Genomic DNA, 20,417 nt, shown 5'->3' on the forward strand with positions numbered 1-20,417 from the left:
TAATGACAATTAAATGAACGATTTGTGCAAAGGGAGATCGAATGACGGCTTTATATTAATTTGTAAATATTCGATGACCAGGGGTGATTCATTCATTCTGTCCTGATCACAGTGAAACAGAAATTCAGGTGACATGGGGTTCCATCACACCCTGTGGCTTCGAAGAACAATTTCACGGAGGGTCGCAAAAATGTAGGAATCATAAAGTAAATAAATGTCAGAATCAGGTACCAGGTGTGGCTAGAATGCCTGAGCAAGACCCCAGAAGAAAGAAGTATTAAACTCCAAAGTCCTTAGTCATTTATATGATCTCATAGTGGCGGGTTTATTTCGAGGTACCTGGTTTAAGAAAGGTTAAAAACTCTTGGTGTATTATAATTTGTAGCCTGGACTATTAATTTGCATATGATAATGCCATCAAAAAACAGGGTATGATGAAATGCATGGGGAAGAAAATTAAAAATGAGGTGTGTGAAACCTGAGCGTATGTGTGACAGATTTAATTCAGGCTAGACCAGCTAACTGGAGAATTAACATGAATATTAAGGCATAAAAACGGCCACGTAAACATATTCTGTGGATAAGTCGATTATTCCTGCGTTCACCTCTCTCAAACGCCCAGTGAGGCTAGGTTTGAGATGGTTAATGTCTTTTGAACTTTTTGCAGTTGGTGAGGGTCTTAAAGTCAATGAGGGTCCTACTGTATGGCTGCAATTATGTAACACTGGAGAGCACCACTGTTGCACGACATTTCACGCAAACAAGCTGCTCAATACTTTCCATTTGCGAATAATGAGGTCGGCAACCAGGTTTGAGATAGTGTTATGGGTTTATGTGCATCATAAGTTTCTCTAGGAAGTATCTTATCTCATACTCCCTGTCTCAGTGGAGGCTGGCTCCCTCTGTGAATGAATTGAGGAACAGATGTCTGCGACGTCGGCGGGTGAAACCGCAAAAAACTGAGACTGTCATAACGGAGAACGTAAACCACGCCAGGAGAAAAGGTGGAATGAAATCGAAAGTGAAATTCAAAGGTAAGAGTCAGATAAAAGTTGTTTACAAATGTAGAAACATAAACTATATAGGCAAGGCAGAGATAAAAAAAAAAAATGCCCACCGTGAGGTCAGGCACGCCATATGTGCAGCGGCCGAGAACATTTCACCAGTCAAAAAGATAAATAAGCAAACTGTCAACACCATCGGGGTGCCCTCTGACTGCGCCTATGTCACTGCCCATGACAGCATGTCCGGTAGGCTGAATGCATGCCTGGGTGGATCGAACCTAAAAAAGCGCATACATTCAGGTGCAACCTATAATATTATTGAAAAAGAAACTGAAAACATCAAATATCATGCATACGTTGTGCAGACAGAGAAAATCATTCTCCCCTTCATCCATCCATCCATCCATCCATTCTCTGTAATAGCTATCCTATTCAGGACTACGGGGGGTCTGAAACCTATCCCAGAGGTTATGGGTGTAAGGCAGGGAACAACCCAGCATGGGGCACTAATCCATCACAGTTCTTCTTCATCTAAACAGCCACTTTGAGTAAAATAACAAAAATATTAATAGGATATTGTATGGAATATGCATAGTTCATTGTCACTGAAGGAAAGGGAGACTTGCTTTGATTTGAGACAGCCAAATGGGCCAATTATCAGAGTACACAACCCTATACCAGTAGTACATGATTTTCTACAAGACTATGTCCTACATTGTTTAGCAAACTGTAGTGAGGCTGCTACCAACTGGAGCTGAGTCGTGTCATATCAGAACATTTGCAGGTCATAATGAAATTTACACTTTTTTAACTTGCATTATTTAGCCAAAAATTTGCAGACACCAGTTTATCCAGCATCTCAGACCAAAAACAAGGGAATAAAGTTGGCCCGACCTTTGTTTCTGTAACAGTCTCTACTCTTCTGGGAAGGTTTTCCATTAGATGTTTGATGTCCATTAGATGAACATTGCTGGTGGGATTTGCTGCCGTTCAGGTTGTGTGTCAGTGTTGCCTAATCAGGTCACTTTCGAAGAGTTTAGCCTAATACTTCACAGCGGAACTTTCTCCTAGACGTGTCCAATTCACCAGCACTTCACAGGGCAACTCTGTCAGGGCAGAATTGTGAAGAACTGATTTGTTAGAAACATGGAATCCTTGATTTACATTTACATATTTAGCAAAACACTTTTGTCTAAAGCAACGTATAAGTGAGGAAAATTGCATTTTGCAAACATACATACTGTCATGGAGTCAACTAGGCATAAGTGCAGTTAGGCTGAGCTTCCAAGTAATACCCAAGTGCTAGCCTAAGTAGTACCTGTAACTCCTAACAAAGCAAGACCCTAACAAGACTACTGGAGACCATGCTATCCTATGATGATACTAAGTTGAAAGTCACCAATTAATAGGGATGTCCACATTCTTTTGGCAGCGTACGTTTGGTGTGTTCTCTGCCAGTGAGCTAATTCCCAAATAACCTCCCCTCAAAGAGTTGAGAAAATACCCGATAATGTCACTGTGTAAATATTGTGCATCAAATCAAGAGAGAAATAACAAACACCTGTATACCGTCCTGAAGCGTTTGCAAGGACGTGGGCTAACTCTGAATCCAGAGAATCGCACGACAGTGCATTTATGCCACGGTTTGTGATTTTCTCAGAGCCCCTGGGATGTCTAATAGATAAGACACAAACTTCGTTTTAGGACTAGAATACAGAAAAGCATTCTTTGCAGCTCTGACAGGCACCTAGAGGTACGTTTCTTTCCAGATTTCTAATGACAAGGGAGGTAGATGAAGCACGAAAGCCAAGTAAGCTAGGTGAGGGGAGCAGTTGAGAGAGGACACTTTGAAAAATGTACACCGTATGCCGCCGTAGCCAGTGAATTATGTGTAGGGGGATTCCTGGCCCTGTGGAGAAAACTCAGTGTTACAGAGAGCACAATATGAAAGAGCATTCATGCTAGCTAAGGGACATCTAGGAAAAGGGGGAACCAAGCAGCATTTAAAGAACAAACTACGGTGGCTTTACATGGACAAGAAAGGAAAGAAATAAGCCCGTTACAGTTGGCAGCTTGTGTAATGCCTTGGTGCGTCGGAGGTGTTGCGATTAACACAACTACCAGATACACTATGGCAAGATTTAGCAGTGGAATTACTGAGGTCGCTACCCTCAAAGTACTCAGTCCTGGTGATAGATTATTATAGTAGCTACTATTAATATTTTGTGCTCACTTTGAGAAACACAACAAAACTGAATAACATTATAGAGTCAATATTTAGTTGACGTAAACTTCCAGGCACACAAAGTTCTGATGAGAGTGATGAGAGATTCCGGTTTTGAAGATGGTACCAGACACTTGAGGGCGTTTCCAAAATGGGTTCAAGCAAATGGCCACAAAAATCGGAACACTTCAGTTATGGAATGTGTTCGGATTGCCCAGTCAGATGGATATGACTGAGAAAAGGAATGCAGGAAGTATTTCAAGGTACACAGAAGGGGTGTTCAGCCATCCATCCATCCATCCATTTTCCAAACTGCTTATCCTACTGGGTTGCGGGGAGTCCGGAGCCTATCCCGGAAGCAATGGGCATGAGGCAGGGAACAGCCCAGGATGGGGGGCCAGCCCATCGCAGGGCACACTCACACACCTTGCACTCACACATGCACACCTACGGGCAATTTAGCAACTCCAATTAGCCTCAGCATGTTTTTGGACTGGGGGGGAAACCGGAGTACCCGGAGGAAACCCCACGATGACATGGGGAGAACATGCAAACTCCACACACATGTGACCCAGGCGGAGACTCGAACCCAGGTCCCAGAGGTGTGAGGCAACAGTGCTAACCACTGCACCACCATGCCACCCCAGTGTTCAGCCATAAACCCTGCCAAACTGTGGTATAATAGAAAGATGGGAGGAAACTACCCTACCAGGGTACAGAACAAAAGGTGAAATAAACTATATGTAAATGAGCAACAACAAAGCAGCATATTCATGTGACTGTGGGAAAAAAAGTTTCAACCAGACAGGAGAACGTAGACAAATTCATCACACTGTTCAATCCAAGGCCACACCCAGTAGTGGGCAAGAGTGGAAACAGGGTATCTGTTAAATCAACCAATGGTGGCTCGGTATAGTCACTACACAACCATTATTAAGAGATATGACACAATGAGGCAGCGATGATCCAACCTGATGCTGAGAAAACAAACGGAATGTTGTAAAGACCCTATATCTGATTTCATTAATCCTGCAAGACCTTGCGTGAACCCAGAAGAGGCTGCTCCATAACTTAAGACTTTGGTTGGTTGGGTTATGTGTTAAAGATCTTACATGTGTGTGTTATGTGTTGATTGAGAAAGGAAAAAAATGTGATAGCTATCTATGAAATGAGCAGCTCTGTCGGAAAATGAATTTGCTTGTTCCCTACCAGTTTATATTTCAGTAAAGGGAGAGTGGGTCTCATGTATTGGAATGCATATCCTGTACAGTACCTTTAATTTGTGTAGGACAATACCAGCAGAAAACGAGTGCATTATGGGAATTATGGGGAAGTAAATAAAACACAAGTGCAAACACATGTGTGACTGATTTAATTCAGACAAGACCATGTAGAGAATTAGTGTGAATACAAAGCTATAGCAATGTGCAGGAACTAATGGATCATTTATATCTTCGTCTTCTTTAAATTAGAAGAAATCTGCTGTCTTAATTAACTGCCTCTACGAGTTTACTAGACAAAAGGGGTTTATTAAATAAGAGGAAGAAAAATTCCCGTTTCTTAAACAGTCTGGACACCCAACATGTCACTGTTCGGCACGGTTGTTTGTCCACTAATGGCTTTGATGAAGAGCCTTAATGAAATTTATCACCACCATGGACAGACCACTACAGTTTTACATAAATCTAGACAGACATGAACATTTGTGACACGTGTAATCCCCAAGAGTTTGTCAGTACCACTTATACGGCACGCTAAGCTCACACACTCAGAGCAATACAAAGCAACCCATTTGATCTGATGAAAATCGAGGGGAAAAATCCAATTAAAAAAATGAATAAATTGTCTTTTCAATATGAGTACAATAAAGCCAAATTGGCAAGGAAAACATTAATAGGGGCTATATAATACTTTACAACATAAAGTAAAATTGGATCCACTACTAAGAACACTGAAGATAATTAATCACTTGGTGAAGCAATTTGGTGAAGGATGATTATATTTAATGTTTGGCTTAAGTACACATTACATTCCTGATTTTTATGTATGTAGTATGAATTGCTCTTGGTTCCCTATACGATTAAATATTTTAACATTCATTTTTTAATGTTGTTTCTTTCATTCTTGGCTTTTTATTGTATTCCTTGGGACCATTCCACCATTGCTGCCAGACACGTTCTCGTTAAAGCAATAACTCAAAATGTATTTGATGGATCTTTTTCAAAATTTGCTGAGGTATTGTAGGGGTGATAAACTGGAACTGATTACATTTTGAAACAGGTCACCCAAAAATTGACGCACCGCCGCATAGTGACAGCAAAAAAAGGATGACTGCAGAAGATGCTTGACCTTGTGAAAAGGATATATAATAAAAACCTTATATGGATGAAAGTATACACCTGAAAATCTACACCTGGACACCTGAGACAAATTACCCAAGACTGAAGCAACAGCACTAGGTGGCAGCAGAGAATGGAAAGGGAGGCTGCAGCAGCCATCTTGTGAGCAATGGAATTCTGAAGGTTTGGATGTTTTTCAAACTTCCCAGGAACATTGTATAGCTCAGTGGTTTTCAAACTGTGAGGTGCGGGATGATTTTCTGAATATTTTAAAATAAAGTTTACAATTATTTTTCCTCGCCAGCCACCCCGCTCAGCAAATTTTATTGGTAGCAGTCTGGTAGCAAGTCAGCAAAATTTATAATAGGGGAATTTATTCATGATCATGTCACTTAGCCCTAGGTCTGGTCAGTACTGGCAAATGAACGTACAGGCACTGATCTGGTGATTCTGATTACACTGAGATCAGTCACACAAAGCTGGACTTTCAATAAAGACTCTTTGGAGAGGTGAGAAGAGAGTGTAAGTTAAGTTAGGGTGCTAATATTTTCAGCACACTGCAGTATTTTTGTTTGGGGAAATTTACCATGGGTGACCCACTCGTTTGTTGAAATTTATTGTGGAGGAATTTTATCGTATTACTTAGCCCTAGTCCTGTTCAACCTGACTACACTGCATCAAGTCACACAAAGTTGGGCTTATCATGAAGATTTTTGAACGGGTGAGGAGAATGCATAGGGCAGTACTACGGCAATATCTTCGGCATACTGTGATATGTTTTTTAGGCGAAATTTATCGTGGCCAAATATCACCCCCTCCCAGAAACTGGAATACTGTCTTAATATTGCATACCATAGTATAAAATGTGGATGGTATGACGGTATGAAAAATTAGATGCTGCCCAAGTCTAATGTAGGAGACTAGAGGTATGATGGTGGGTGTCAGAGGAGAATGATTAGGTGCTAGGCAGGGGTGACAGTTCAGTCTGGGGAATACATTGTAGTCGTGCCGACAGGTTCTAGTTATTATCTGATGGTAAAATGTGAAATGGAAAAAGCAGAGATCAGTGTTAACACTAGGATATAGAAGACCGTTAAGACGCACCACTTGGCATATGTGCACAGTAAGTGAAAGTCCTGTAGCCTAACACAAATGCTGTAACCTGCAGTGCATATCCTCCACAGCCATTTTATATAAGTAGACCCCAACAGGCCAACAACAGAGTGCATCACGCAGTTAGCTATAGAGATTTATGTGAGCAAATGCTCCTCAGACAGCCATACTGCACCTTGACTTACACGGCACCTAGTCTCCGAAAAGTCTTTGCAGTGCTGCTGAAACGCACTGGCGGCTCCCAAATCCAGTATCTTTAACATCGGGAAAGCTGGCAATTTAATTACAATAGAAGGTGATTAGTGTCCTTCCGGAGCTGATGTCCAAACAGGCATTATTTAAGCCGCTTAAGTGTTTCAGACATTTGTGGAAAAAACGGGCACGGAAATCTGTTTAGCAAGACATTCACAATGCATAAATGTCTACTGAACACAACATCTCAACTGACACTTCATTTCATGCTATTGTGGGAAATGTTCAAAAGGACTTTGATTACTTTATTAAAGTTCTTCTTGTTCTTCTTAAGTAACCGAAATGTTAGACGCCACATGCCTGTGAATTACATAATGAAAATGATTGACGTCCAATTTCCTGCTGCTTGGGATGCCAGTTTATCGCAGGGCAACACACATACTGGGACACACACACACACACAATAGACGCCGAAAATCACGTTTTTGGTCCGTTTGAAGAAACTCGAGTACCCAGAGCAATCCAATGAAACAAACTGTTCACACAGATAGGGGGACGGGTTTCAAACTCCTACCTCTGGAGGTGTATGAAGTGCCAACAGAAGTCTAGGGATATCGAGAGGTGGCACAAAAACATACAATGGACAAGATTTACAATCATACAAATATATTTGTTTTATTCAATAATATTCAATAATATGTTTCTCATTGTCAGTTATTATAGAAATGATTACAGGTAAGTTTGCAAATGCAGAGACAAGGGTTGAGGAAATAAGTATGGGTGTTGAGTTATTAAATATCAGGAAATTGTCTTTGTTATGTATCCAGTAAATGTTGGTGCATGCATGCTTCGCATAAATGCGTCTCCTTGCTTCTTCCGCCACAGAGCCAAAAATGTTGCTCCAAGGCGACAAAGAGCTTGTCTCACTTGCGTCCTTTTCACTGTGAGGACCGAATATTGCTGTCATTAGCAGTTCCTTGTCATAGTTCATTTTTTTAGTAACAGAGGAAAAGGTAGGCTGTAATAATTCTTTATTGGCTTTGTGCCATCTTTAAAAAATACTGTCATATGTCCCCCTGGCTTTTGATGGAAGACTGTATAATTTCTGTTTGTTGGATGGTTTGGAAGACCAGAAGAACTTTTTCATTTTTTGGAAGACTTCCTGGTGATAACCCAGATCACCCTTGCAGTACAAATCCTCCAGAGCAATTTTATACAAGTAGACCCCATCAGTCGATCACAGAGCGCGTCACGCAGTTAGCTATAGAGATGTATGTGAGCAAATGCTTCTCAGAGCAATGGGGTGCTATTTGGTTTCACTGCAGATGAAGGGGCTGGGCATGTTTTTGATTGACAGCTCATCCGATTCAGGCTCCAAAGACAGAAGATCACCCTAAAGGTGCAGATTTAAGTTCTTCTTTTTGTTTCTTTATGCAATCGCATTTTGTTCCCTTGGCCGGGGTTTAGAATTGGCACATTACATCAGAAAAGGTAAATATCACACGCTGTAAAGAAAACAATGACAAAAAAAATAACAATAAAAATGAGCTAAAACTTTCCAAATAAACAAGTACAACTGCTGCATTGATCAGGTGGCACAAAAATCCGGGCCCATAGTCCTAAGGATGGGCAGAATGGCTTCAGAACGCTTCGAGGGCAAGTGTGTTCAGCGGACGGCGTGTGACCTTGGCAGGTAAATCTGGGTTACCGGTGATCAAAAGATCAAAGGCGGAAGTGAAATACAGGACCCCAGCGAACATGGCGGGATTGCGGCTGGGAATGGCGATACAGCGCTCACAGGTCACCTTCTGAGGCACTCAGGGGAAGCGGGCGCTCTAGGTGGGCTCCCCTCTCTGCTCTGATATCGCACGGACAGATGTGGGAAAAATGGATATTCCCCCTACAGGCAGCATTCAACAAAGGCTCGGATGGGTCGTACGGTGCCCTTTGGATGATTAAATATGCGAGGATAGGATCCTGGTTTTAGTGACGGTGAGGTTTTATTTTTTTTAGTTATTCTGCTGCATTGCAGATGTGAGAAATGGGGGTGTGCTCTTCAAAGCACCAAACACAATACCTAATATCAGCAGCCGTGAGAACATTGAAGATAAATGTGAGGGACTGACACATTCATCTTTTAAGCACATATTTCCACTCATATCATTTATGTCACAGTAGCCTTATATAACCATTGCCTACTAACATTGACTATTGCCATCTGTTAATTTCTTTATATAGGTCCTTAATTTGTCTCACACCTAAAATACACACACATATGCAGACGTACACATACAGTTAGTGAGCAGAATCTCTGTGGTCTTAAAAAGACGTTTTTCTGAGAGAGCTTTAACCAGCAGGAATGACCAGGTAATCCTCAGCATCATCCTCACTGTCAACAGCATCTTCATGCACTACCCAGTCTTCAACATCTACCTACCACACACAATCACTTGCAAAGCCATACTCATTCGGGAGGTCGACTCTCAGGCTGAGGACAAATATTACAGCAGACCAGTAACCAGAGGATTAGTTCCTGGCTAGATATGTCAGTTAAATGACAATTAAATGGCTTTTTTTTCCTACTTTGATGACAGGTCATTAAACCAAAGCATGCTATCTGTTCCACCAGAGTAAAATCCTCTGTAGACAATGCTAAGGCAGTTTCTGCAGTCCCAAATCACCTACACCCCCACGACAGTGCAACCCCCAAATGCACTCATTTGAAAATGATGAGGCAATTACACTTACATTAAATCGTAATAACGATCCCCAGAGCAGAACCAGGATGAATCTGTGAGTTAGCGCGATGACATTCGTCACCATCATTCCTCCCATGATGAGATTTTCATTTTCTTTGGGGAAGATGAAGTAAAAACACAGCCTGCCGGAAAATCAAAGTCTAACACGGAGGTTTCATAAGCAAAACATTCACTTTAAATACATTAAAACACGTTTTTGCTACAATAATCAGAATATCCTCTCTGAGCACCTGTTTCATTCTGTAGTGGTGATCTCCTCGTAGGGACAGATCATCATTGTAATATTGATGGGTGTACCTGGATCAAATCAAAACCACCATAACTCGGCAATTATGAACTGAGCACGCTGTGTCTCTTTATGGGCCCAGCCAGACCCAAAAGACCAAAGCACTCCCCTATCTCTGGGCCTTCCCTGACTAAAGGGCGCCCCCTGCCTCCCTCTACACACATATGAAAGTCATCCCAAACAGGGGAACACACATTTATGGCTGCACTGTCCAACATGAAACAGGGGAACCACAGACACACAGGCATGAATGCAGATGTGCATCTATTTAACTCTGCAGTAAACAATTCCGGCAGCTGTAATCCCTTGAAGACTGAAATTTCTGAGCTCAAATGATATCCAAAAGAGGGATCTTAAAGCTGCTTGTCAACACTGCTAAATGGTACTTTCTCATCTAGTCTTTCCATTCACACTTAGAGCTAATGGATGCATTTATAATTACAGAGACACAGGCGTACATTGATTGGCAGAAACAGTAGTGGGAGAATGGAATTAGAGCATGATTTTCTCCAATCGTGATTTAATACACAATGCCTAATCTGTTTCTCAAGGATTGGTTCACACTGTAGCACTCAGTCGGCACAATGAATCGTGCACAAAGTTCTTCTGGGAAAGATACATGAACGTATGACGCAGATAAATGATATAGACGAACCAAACTTCTGACATTTGCCTCATTTAATCTCTTTCATGTTCCTCTTGAAATCTGCTCCAATCTTCGTTTCCTAATTCAAACTGTTTAGGGTAGCTATAAAGTATTTTAGAAGCAGATTTGATGTCGGGGGGCTTGCAATAATTTGGAATCTGAGCAATTTGAATGTGGAGTTGTGTTGCTTCTAGCCTAGAGGCGTCCCATTTTGGGAAACAGTAGCCCAGCTCAATCGCCTAATTGAAGTCATTAGTCAAGTAAAACAGGTAACCATTAGGCTTGTTGTACCCAGCGGACTTAGTCTTGGGCTAATTTCAACAGCCAACCTGATCCTGGAGGCTAGAAAATGCAGAGACGCTGGGAGTGTAGTTTTCGCTGAAGTGGGCATGTGCCGCAAAAGGACCTTGGCCTCCCAGTCTTTTGCACAACTTAGTTGACCTGCCTGAACACTACTGCCGTGCAGTGACTAAAGACACCCCATCCCACCCCCCCAGGCTCCGTAATTGTATTCCCTCTCCTGAGATGAGAGTCAAGTGGATGATTTAAGCTTCCTGTAGCATTCGATTGTTTCTGGGAAGTTTTGCAAGTGGCTCTGCCGGCAGTTAATTGGCCCTCAAACACCTTTGAGGAAAACACTCATGGAGTAACTTTCAACTTCAGAAGTTATCGGACAAACTGACCGTCTTAACCTTGAACAGTGTATTTCATGAGCAAAGAGTCAAGTTATTGCATTGATTTTTTTTGAAATGCACATAGAGAGAACTATGGCTGTCTTTACCACTACGTATTGGAACACTTTGGTATATTGCATTTTCTTCAGATACATTTTGGGCTACTCATGTTTAAACTAGGCTATGGGACTCACATGGTGGATTTATAATTAATAATGAATATCATCGGACACACATGACAACGTTACAGTACAAACGGCAGCACAGTATAGGTCAGTGTGCCTCAGTTTAAATCTCATTTTGATGATTTACGAGAAAACTCCTTAGCAATCTGGACCTGAACCACACAAAAGAGTCGTAATTTGACAATGACATTCCGAGATAAAGAACACCTCCCTTTAAAGAGATATGCCAATAATGATGGTAGCTATGATGGCGCTGGTGTGAGACCACGATTTCCTGACTACCAAAATGGCAAAAAAATATATAGCCCTGAGGGAAAAACTGAACCAAATTATATTTAATGCCACCATGTGTGATGATGATAATGTATGACAATTTAGAGCAGGGTGCTGATGGATTTAAAAACCTTTGTGAACAACATAACGAATTAGGTATCCTTATATTTTGATTCTGATGGTTCTGACAATAGTATTGAGATAAACTGTATCACCAACTTCCAAAAGCAGGTGAGCTGCAGTAACATGGCTGAGAACCAGGAAATGCTCCAGAGATATTCACTCTTTTAGAGGACTTGGCTATTTTCCGAACAGATGGAGCCCTTAGGTGAACACGGGGCTCTGGAAGACGAGGGACATGTTGGCTGGAGCAAATTCAAGATAGCAGGAAATCTTCAGCGTAGCCTTTGTGCTGGAGAAGCTAACCCATGTTGCTCAAGTTAGCGCTGAATTTAGTTTCTTTCATTAGCACGTGGCTTCCCTGATTTTGCACAGGCGAACAACCGCTGGAGATGAGCGCAGTGTGAAGCAGCAGGTGTAGCTTCCTTGGATAAGTGTGGCAGCCAGCGTGCTTAATTAGTCAATGCCAGTCAGAATAGCATAGGCTTGTATGCGTGTAGCTCTTTTCTGTTATTGCAGGCTGGAAAGGGTAGGGTTCATGTGGGATAGCACAGGCGTTAAATTAATGTAGTTTTCTTCAGTGAGGGTGGGATTACAAAGGGTCTCATCGAATTTACTGGGTAGAATTTTATCCTGTTAATTCAGGCATGCAGCGAATCAGATTGGCTCTGCCGTGTAACACAATCAGGTTAATGCAGGCTTGCTGTGGTTGTAGCTCCCTCAGGAGAAATGGGGCGTCAGTTTGGTGACCTCTCTGATGAAGCAGCTGAGTAGGTAAGCAAAAGGGGACAGATAAAAACCAAAGCTGATTCTCGCAGTGAGCGCTGTCTGACTGCTCATTGGTATGAGTGATGAAAGGTCATCCTTTCAACATACAGCATGTCTCCTTCTTCTTACTGTTACCATTTCACTCGAAGGTGCCACAGTTTTGTCTCTGAGTTCTACTTTTTATTGCTTGGCCATCCCAGCTCAAGTTGGGTGGACTTTATCAGACGTGAGGATGTGGGCACCCTTTATGTAAAACATTCCTGGAGGTCTTCCATTTACCCCAGGGCATAATGGGGAACTGAGCTCTCTAAATGAAGCTCAAGAATTCTTTCCCTGCCATGGACCCTGAACCAGCCGCCCCCCGCCCAATTCTGTGTGGGCTAGGAGGTATTCGTCTTGGGGGGATCTTTCTTGCTGTTTTGCAAGACAGGTGAGTCAGACGTCTTGGCAGTCTTCCTTGGTGGGCTCTGCTCGGCGATGTCATGCAGAGATGGTTCTCTGTACATAGCCACTGTGCAGGTACCATGGGAGACCAGGGAAAGAATACATAACAGAATTAATAATGCGGCACGCTTGGAGAATGGACAGTTGCTGTAAAAAAAAAACAAACTTGATTCAATGACGTGAGCATTCAGAACCATCATATAATCAACTGTCACCTACATAATGACTGCTTCCAGCTTAGTTCTCTGTATTGCAGAGGTCCAACCTCCTCTACCCCCTCCCCCCCCCTCCCCAGCCAACACCACTAAGCATCCAACCCCCAGCAAGATAACAAAAATCATTTAAATGACACTGTGCTCCCTTAATACTTGTCACTATAAAAATCCGAAACTGCGACACCTGGCTGAAATCTATTGGTGAGTAGCTGCCGAGTGTAACTGGACCGGCGGAGCAGGACCGGTCAGAAAGAGCCCAATGGACTTGTGCATAATGAGGTCTTTCTCGGCATGTACAGGTTTGGACAGAAACTCCATGTTTCATTGAAGCCGTCGTATGACGGCCGAGCCATTTCTCATGGCTTTTTTTTTTTCAGAATATGAAAGAGCAGCATTGAGAGAAGAAACCTGCAGAAAAGGGGCAGCAAAGAGAGAAGAAGCAGCAGCTCCAGGGAAGAGGCTCACCTTCAATGAGTTTGGGCAGAAAGTGGGCTGCCCCTTTGGTCTTTTTGACCCGGTTTCCCTTCATGACCTGTCCATCTCGGTTGATTCCGATGTACCAAGCCCGACCCGACTGGCTCTGCCGGTACAGGATTGAGGAGTATGTCACGTAGTAGTTCTCAAACACGCATTCTTTGAACTTGCACTCTGGCGTGAAGTGTTCCTGCGAATCACAAACACACACTGGTTACACAGATTAAATTCAGACTGTTCCCTCAAAGGACCAATACATTTCAATGCAGTAGCCAGGTGCCCCTGGCCCTTGAAGAAAGAGATTGCAACGAATACCATTAGCACAGGTGTGCTGGATATACCCAGCAAACTTACAACGGCTATACATTTCTATAGTTCTATGCAAGCACACATTTGCATACGTGCTGGCATACAAGCAAACAGACACTCATAAAAATATGACATTCGGAGGTAAAGACTTTTTAACTTTTCTGTTAAACGTATCAACCTTTTTCAGGTTCCAAGCTAGATACTGGGAAAATTGGCACCACATTTCATTGTGACAAGGCCACAGGAGCGTGCTTGCCATTAAAAAAAGAACGAACGAACAACTAAGTGATGAATGATATTTAAAACGCCTTACATCATGCCTTCACTCCCTGCTTCACACCCTGAAGCTTTAACCCAAATCTATTTCCCATTCTAATTCCACTCTCATCAAAATCTCATGTCGGGATTGTCCCTTGATTTATGCGAGTTACCAGCTATAGAAATGTCGGAGGAGCCCTGTTCATTAGCTGTAACTCCAAATGTCAGTCTGTGATATCTGCTTGGCTGTGCTTATCCTAATATGTAAATAGAGGAGCATTATTTTTCAGGGTTATTGCTATTTATAGTAATATAAAAGCTACTGAAAAGGTGTAATGAAAAGAAATAAGAAAGGGAAAGGCTGGTATGGGAGAAGACTGGGGAGGAAGAGATGGGGCCGAGGTACAATGTGCGAGGCCTGGAGGACTGTAAGGGGGACCATCGCACTAATCAGTCTTGCACACTGGACTGGTCCGGGGTCCACCAGCTCATATATTTTTTTTATAGCCCTTCCATCCCTTTATTAAGTAGCGCTGTCTATTATTATGACTCGTCTTGTTATTCCTACTTCTGGCCATAAATGGCGATGAGTAATGTGTGTCATCTCACACCACTGCTGGTTTAACTCCATAAGCTAAGCTAACATAGTCCCACTGAGCTTCACTGAAGACATCTCCGGGGAACAGAGGGAGGGTGGGATGATTTAGGTTGGGGGGGGGGTGGGGGGGGTGAGGTTGGCTGGATTAGAATCATCAACTCCCCAGCGTCATCATGTACCTTCGAGTCCCGCTTAGCGGTTTTTCAATTAGCCGCTGATTACAGCCTGAAGCCACCAGGTGGCTCGGCTTCCGAACCAGTTGAGCTTCTTGGTAATTAACACTTGAAGGCAGTGATTAAAATGAGACCTCCTCAGAGAGTGACAGTAAACAGCAGTACCGCGCTCAATAACTAGCACATGCGGACTAAAATTACACACGAAGTAACGTCTGAAAAGGCCACAGTCGCCCCCCCCCCCCCACCTCTGCAAACAGGAGGCAGCCATTTACAGCCTCTGTGGGCAGAATCGCATGGCTGCAAATAGGCCTCTTCATTATATAAACCCCCCCACCAAAGACTCTTACCCCTCCAGCCCTCCCACCTTCTCCTGAACAAGCAACGTCCCATTAAGTTAAGTCATCTATGCAGGTTCAGCAATGATTGCTGGCTCCACAGTGGGGTTAAAACATCAAGTCTTAGAGCAAAAAGAGCAAAACCGGACAACTGTACATCAATGACACCACACTGCTGTCTCTCTCTCCTCAGCACCCCTTTCTCCGTTCATTTTCTCCCACTTTCTTCAGCTGTAAGGAATCAGTGAAGTATGGGGAGTTCCTAGGACTTGACAGCAGTGGAGATCGTAAGCTCTGCGCCGGCGTCTCCCGGCAGCACGCGCGGCGTGATGTTTGAAGTGCGCTTTCAGCTCTGCGTGTGTGCTAAGTCCAGATGGGTCACTGATGTCTGATCCACTGAGGAGCAAACATTGGAATGCCAACCACCAGCGTCTCTCTGCTGTCCACAGTGTGACATCCCCAGAAATGCAGTTTGCAACTTAGCACCAAAAGAAAAGCCTCTCTCCTTCTTTATACATACATACACACTCACATACATATGAGGCAGAGATAGAGTGTGTGTGTATATACACGCACACACATTCCCTCTCTATATATTGTATATATGAAAGAGAGAGCATGAAAATTCCCACACATCCAAACCTGTTATTCCGTTACAATGCAATTCTCTTTTTCAGCCAGCAGGGGTCACACTACCCTGAGGTGACAAACTGAATGTAATCCAGCAGCCGAGAACAGAAACTATGTTTGTTCATGGCTAGTTGAGATTATACTTCCCAAAGCAAGGCTTGTTTGTGGACCTTTTAGCAGAACAAAAATCAAGAGTGTTTCAACACAAATCCATTGGGGAGGGGGATAGTTCTTCCAGAAGGGGCTGTTTTGGATTTTGGCTAAAATATCAAGGCAATGCATGGATTTGTGCTAAAACTGCAATTTTAAAGTAACTTAATAACTGTGAAAGCAATAGCACAGGACTGCCTTCGGATGTTCATCTTATAGCATTGATCACCAGTCTCATAACCACAGGAACCCAATTAATGAAGTGCATTTCACCCTGGCTGGACTAATTGCCTAGTCGAGATGTTAGTGGGGTCACCTAGGTTCGTTCAAGCAGGTTTTACAGGATGCACCGTTTCCTTGAGTTTAGGTATTTAGTGTCACATTTTCGGCGTGCTGATCTTAAAGCTACACTCTTTTTTGCATTCGATTTTATTTTTCATCAGAAATGTCATTAATTAGATTCATCCCTCCTGTCACTCTGCTCAACAGACTGTGATGCAGCTATGGGTAAAAGCGGAAAACATAGAATCTAAGCACATAGCAGCTTCGCTATCTATAGGGCGATTGAGAAATACCTGCAATGTGGGAGCACTGTCCATCTGGACGTCACTTATGAGAAAGTGACACGGGAGAGCCCTTCTACCCCACCCCCGCAGATAGCCTGGCCGACCCCAACCCTCACCTCCAAATATAGTCATGAGAGTAACAAATGTCGCCGTCCATCATTCATCGTTCACGGGCAGTGAGCCGGTGGGCAAACAAGCGGGCGAGAGATGAGGGACAGAAATAAACAGGGATAGAGCTGAACAAAGACAGATAATGCTTTTTGTTTCTCAGTATGGCCTCTGTATGCCCTGAAATTAAAAGAAAAAAAAAACCCTAACATTTAGCCTAGAAGGGCTGGCATGATGTGGAAGCAATCAGCCAGGGCCAGAAGGAGCTGCGGACAGACAAAGACAAAGTGTGCGAGTCGTGGCATATTTCCTGTACTACACTGATATATGACAAAAACAACCTTTTATCCTTGAAAGCCAGCTAGTGCATCAAGTCAATTTAGGACCCCTGTCAAGGGTCAATAGGTATTAGCACATTAAAACCAAGAATTAGTCAGAGTTCTGACATGCAGAACATGTGCCCAGGGAGTGGGGATTCCACTGAAAAGGCAGGCATGGGGTTTTTCCACTGGCCGAGCTTTACTGATGTTCCCGAGAGGGTAAATTCATGTTCTGTGATGAGAACAATGTGCTAAAGGCGTTGAGAGCATGTCAGCAGCTACACCTGTCAATCCAGCGGTATCTCATAAGGATGTCGAAAGCTTTCTCAGGGGGGTCTGAAAGACCCCCCCCCCCTTCCAAAGCGCCACTAGTCCTATACCAGAGGCACACTGGGGGGGGACCTCCCCACTCAGCTCATTTTATTACTTTCAGTTATTGAATGCCTTAGCACTAAGGAAATCAAAAGCAGTTTGCTTAAATTTCATTTTTTTTCCTCCAGCTGAAACCATTCAGTTTAAAAGCACAACCCCAGCCTCAGGCCATTCCACCTTCCACATGGTCAGTCCCCCCCCCCCCCACCTGCCTAGCTGTAGGGAGGAACAGGTGTCTTTTTAATTTCACCTTGACTGCAGTGTTCTAGGGGATTTCCCAAAGGGGAAAAATACCCCCCACCCCCATGAGCCAGCTCTTTTCTTCCAGCAAATACCTGAAGTTCACGTATCTCTGCTGCTGCGTCTATCAGACAGAGAGAAAGATCTGCTGATTTAGTGAAATAAGCATTGTTGTCTTCTCTGTGGATTGCAGAAGGTCACAAGAAAGACTACAGGGGGTTGTCAAATAAGTGAGATCAGGGTCAGGGAATCTCTACAGGCTTTGATGATACTGCCCCGTTAGCTTAATGGTCAGCACTGTGAACCAAGATCTTGAAGGTCTCTGGCTCCCGCACTTTCATTAATTCCCCCAGTAAAAGCTCTAAGGTAGACTGTGTAGAGGTGACGCTCCTGCGAACTGCGGCAATTAGCCAGGACGTTGCTGTTAGCCAAAGCAGTTCAGCAAATGAGGTCATTAGTCCTCCAGTTAGCCACTGCTGTCATAGCCAATAGCCAATGTCTCAGCAGGTGTTTAAAATAATATGTCATAATAGCTTAATTTGAAGAAGACAGAGTCCACAGCCTGGAAATCTGCTACTTTTGAGGTCCGGTGCTGTTCGCATAAACCAGGGTATCAGGGGTGGCCATGCTCCTGAGAGTCACAGCCTGAATGACCTGCCACCTTCAACAAGCCTTCTCTGAGGCATTGGGATATGTTAGATGTGAAAAAACAACAGAGTAGTTGTTTAAAATTAATTATTACCCTCATGAACATCTGCACTGGGATCATCCAGGACCCAATCTAGTATTTAATCTACAAGAGAACATTTAGATGCAAAATGTGTTTAATACAATGGGAGACAAAAGTTAGATACATTTTTTAAAACTCCATGCTCAGTCGGTCTCATTTGTCATTTTAACTTGATAAACACAATGATAATCATGTCATTTTTGCATTGCGTTTGCACTTTTAAGTGCGTACAGGAGAATGTTATTTCTGTGGTGATGCCAGCTTCATATTGTTTGTGATTAAAATATATTTACATACTTTGATGTCTGCACACTACATTTAAAGACTCTTGTTATGAGTTATTAACAGTGGTGAACGAACGGGGCGACATAATTCATTTCAAACGTTCTGGACATTTAGGGATGAGCATTTCAAGTCTTTTGCAAATTTCATAGTTAATTATTCCCAGCTGTTTATCATTCGATGAACTGATTCAAGGACTAATAAAGCCGACTGGGCCGAAACGACAGAAACAGGAGAATGAGCTCCACAAAGCTGAACTACTGGCAGGCGTGTGGCTTATTTTGTAGTCCGTATTCATCGTTAACCCCTATGTTAGCCCATCACTGCGATTACTGTTTTCATTAATACTGTTCATTTATCGGTTTGTATCCAGGTGCCTCTGATTTGCCTATTTACAGCCAGCCTTCCACATGCTGCCAAGGTGAACATTATATCACACCATCGCGGCGCCTTTAATCCACAGCTCTCCTTGGAGTTGCAGCAGCCCCCTTCAGCAGAGCCTTAGCCATCTGTGCAGAGGGATTTCTGAACAGCTCTATTAGGATGTAGCAGACGTACTCTAGGTTTCACCTTTCCCGGCTCTGCATGCCTGAGGTATCGCTAAAATGTTACCTTGCTCTTTTCAGCAAAGCTTTGTCTTCAGGACGAGCTGGGGCCCTTTGACATTAGTAAAGTAAATACACATGACATTCACAGCACAAGTTTGCTATTGGATTATCTTATACACCCGTTACAGAAAGAAATGTCCAGAGGTGTCATCTATGGGATCAGTGTACATTAACTGGAAAGGAAATCTTAAAGAAACTGTGGACATCCATCATTGTGCAAAATCTAATATCGATTATAAATGGCACCGTTTGTTAAAATCACAGCATTCAAAAATAGGGTTTTGCGGGCTGATTATTAACAGGCTGGCCTGCTCATTCAAACCAGCCAGTTCCAGCAAAAGCCTCCGGCCACTATTACAGCGCAAAACGGCATCTGCAAGTACCATATCTTAAGTAGATGCAATTTAAAAATGAATACCGATATAGTCTGCTGATTGTGTTTTTCACAGAAAGCAATGCTCGAAGCTCAAATTAAACAGTGCTGCCTAATTCTGTAGATCTTTCCATTTTCCAAAACCAATGCACCTCCTTTTTGGAAGAGAATGAGTCATTATTCCGGCCGTGTAATGTTACTTATATATGGCTGCCGCATGCTAAACGTGTGATGGTATCTTCTCTTCCTCTTCAGTCTCCCTCTTCCTACCACCCACCTCCCTTCCCGCCCCTTTCCACTCACGGAGGAATCACATGACCTGAGGTGATCTCTTGTCCCGCAGCCAGCGACACCCTGCATCTCAATGGGATGTGGCAATGCGAGACTTAGCGGGACAGGGGCCAGCGGATGGGCTGAGCAGTCATTTATCAGGAAGGCGCATGCAGATGGCGTGCACTCAAACACCACTGTTTCACTCATCACTCATCGCTCTACGCATTTCCTCCTATTATGAGCTTTTTAGAATTCTTTTGTCATAATTACCCAGAAATATATCACCTATTGATATGGGAATGTAGTTAAAGCCAGTAGCATCTTCTGTTCTTCACCTTCTGCAGCCAGTGAAGCTTTCTTTCCCCTGACTACT

The 20,417-nt window shown here is 43.1% G+C and overlaps 1 protein-coding gene across 2 annotated transcripts in view; it reads right to left on the reverse strand.

Moving 5' to 3' along the window:
- Positions 1–12,943: 12,943 nt before the first annotated feature.
- fgf11a (fibroblast growth factor 11a) overlaps positions 12,944–20,417 on the reverse strand; it is a 51,487-nt gene continuing 44,013 nt past the window's right edge. For both annotated transcript variants that reach the window (XM_049029557.1, XM_049029556.1), the window contains 2 exons: positions 13,708–13,906; positions 12,944–13,094 (listed from right to left, as the gene is read on the reverse strand). In XM_049029557.1, coding sequence (XP_048885514.1) covers positions 12,964–13,094; positions 13,708–13,906 — 330 coding nt within the window. In that variant the 3' untranslated portion in view covers positions 12,944–12,963. The remainder of the gene's footprint in view (positions 13,095–13,707; positions 13,907–20,417) is intronic.

This window comes from Brienomyrus brachyistius, chromosome 10, assembly GCF_023856365.1.
Source record: "Brienomyrus brachyistius isolate T26 chromosome 10, BBRACH_0.4, whole genome shotgun sequence".
NCBI lineage: Eukaryota > Metazoa > Chordata > Actinopteri > Osteoglossiformes > Mormyridae > Brienomyrus > Brienomyrus brachyistius.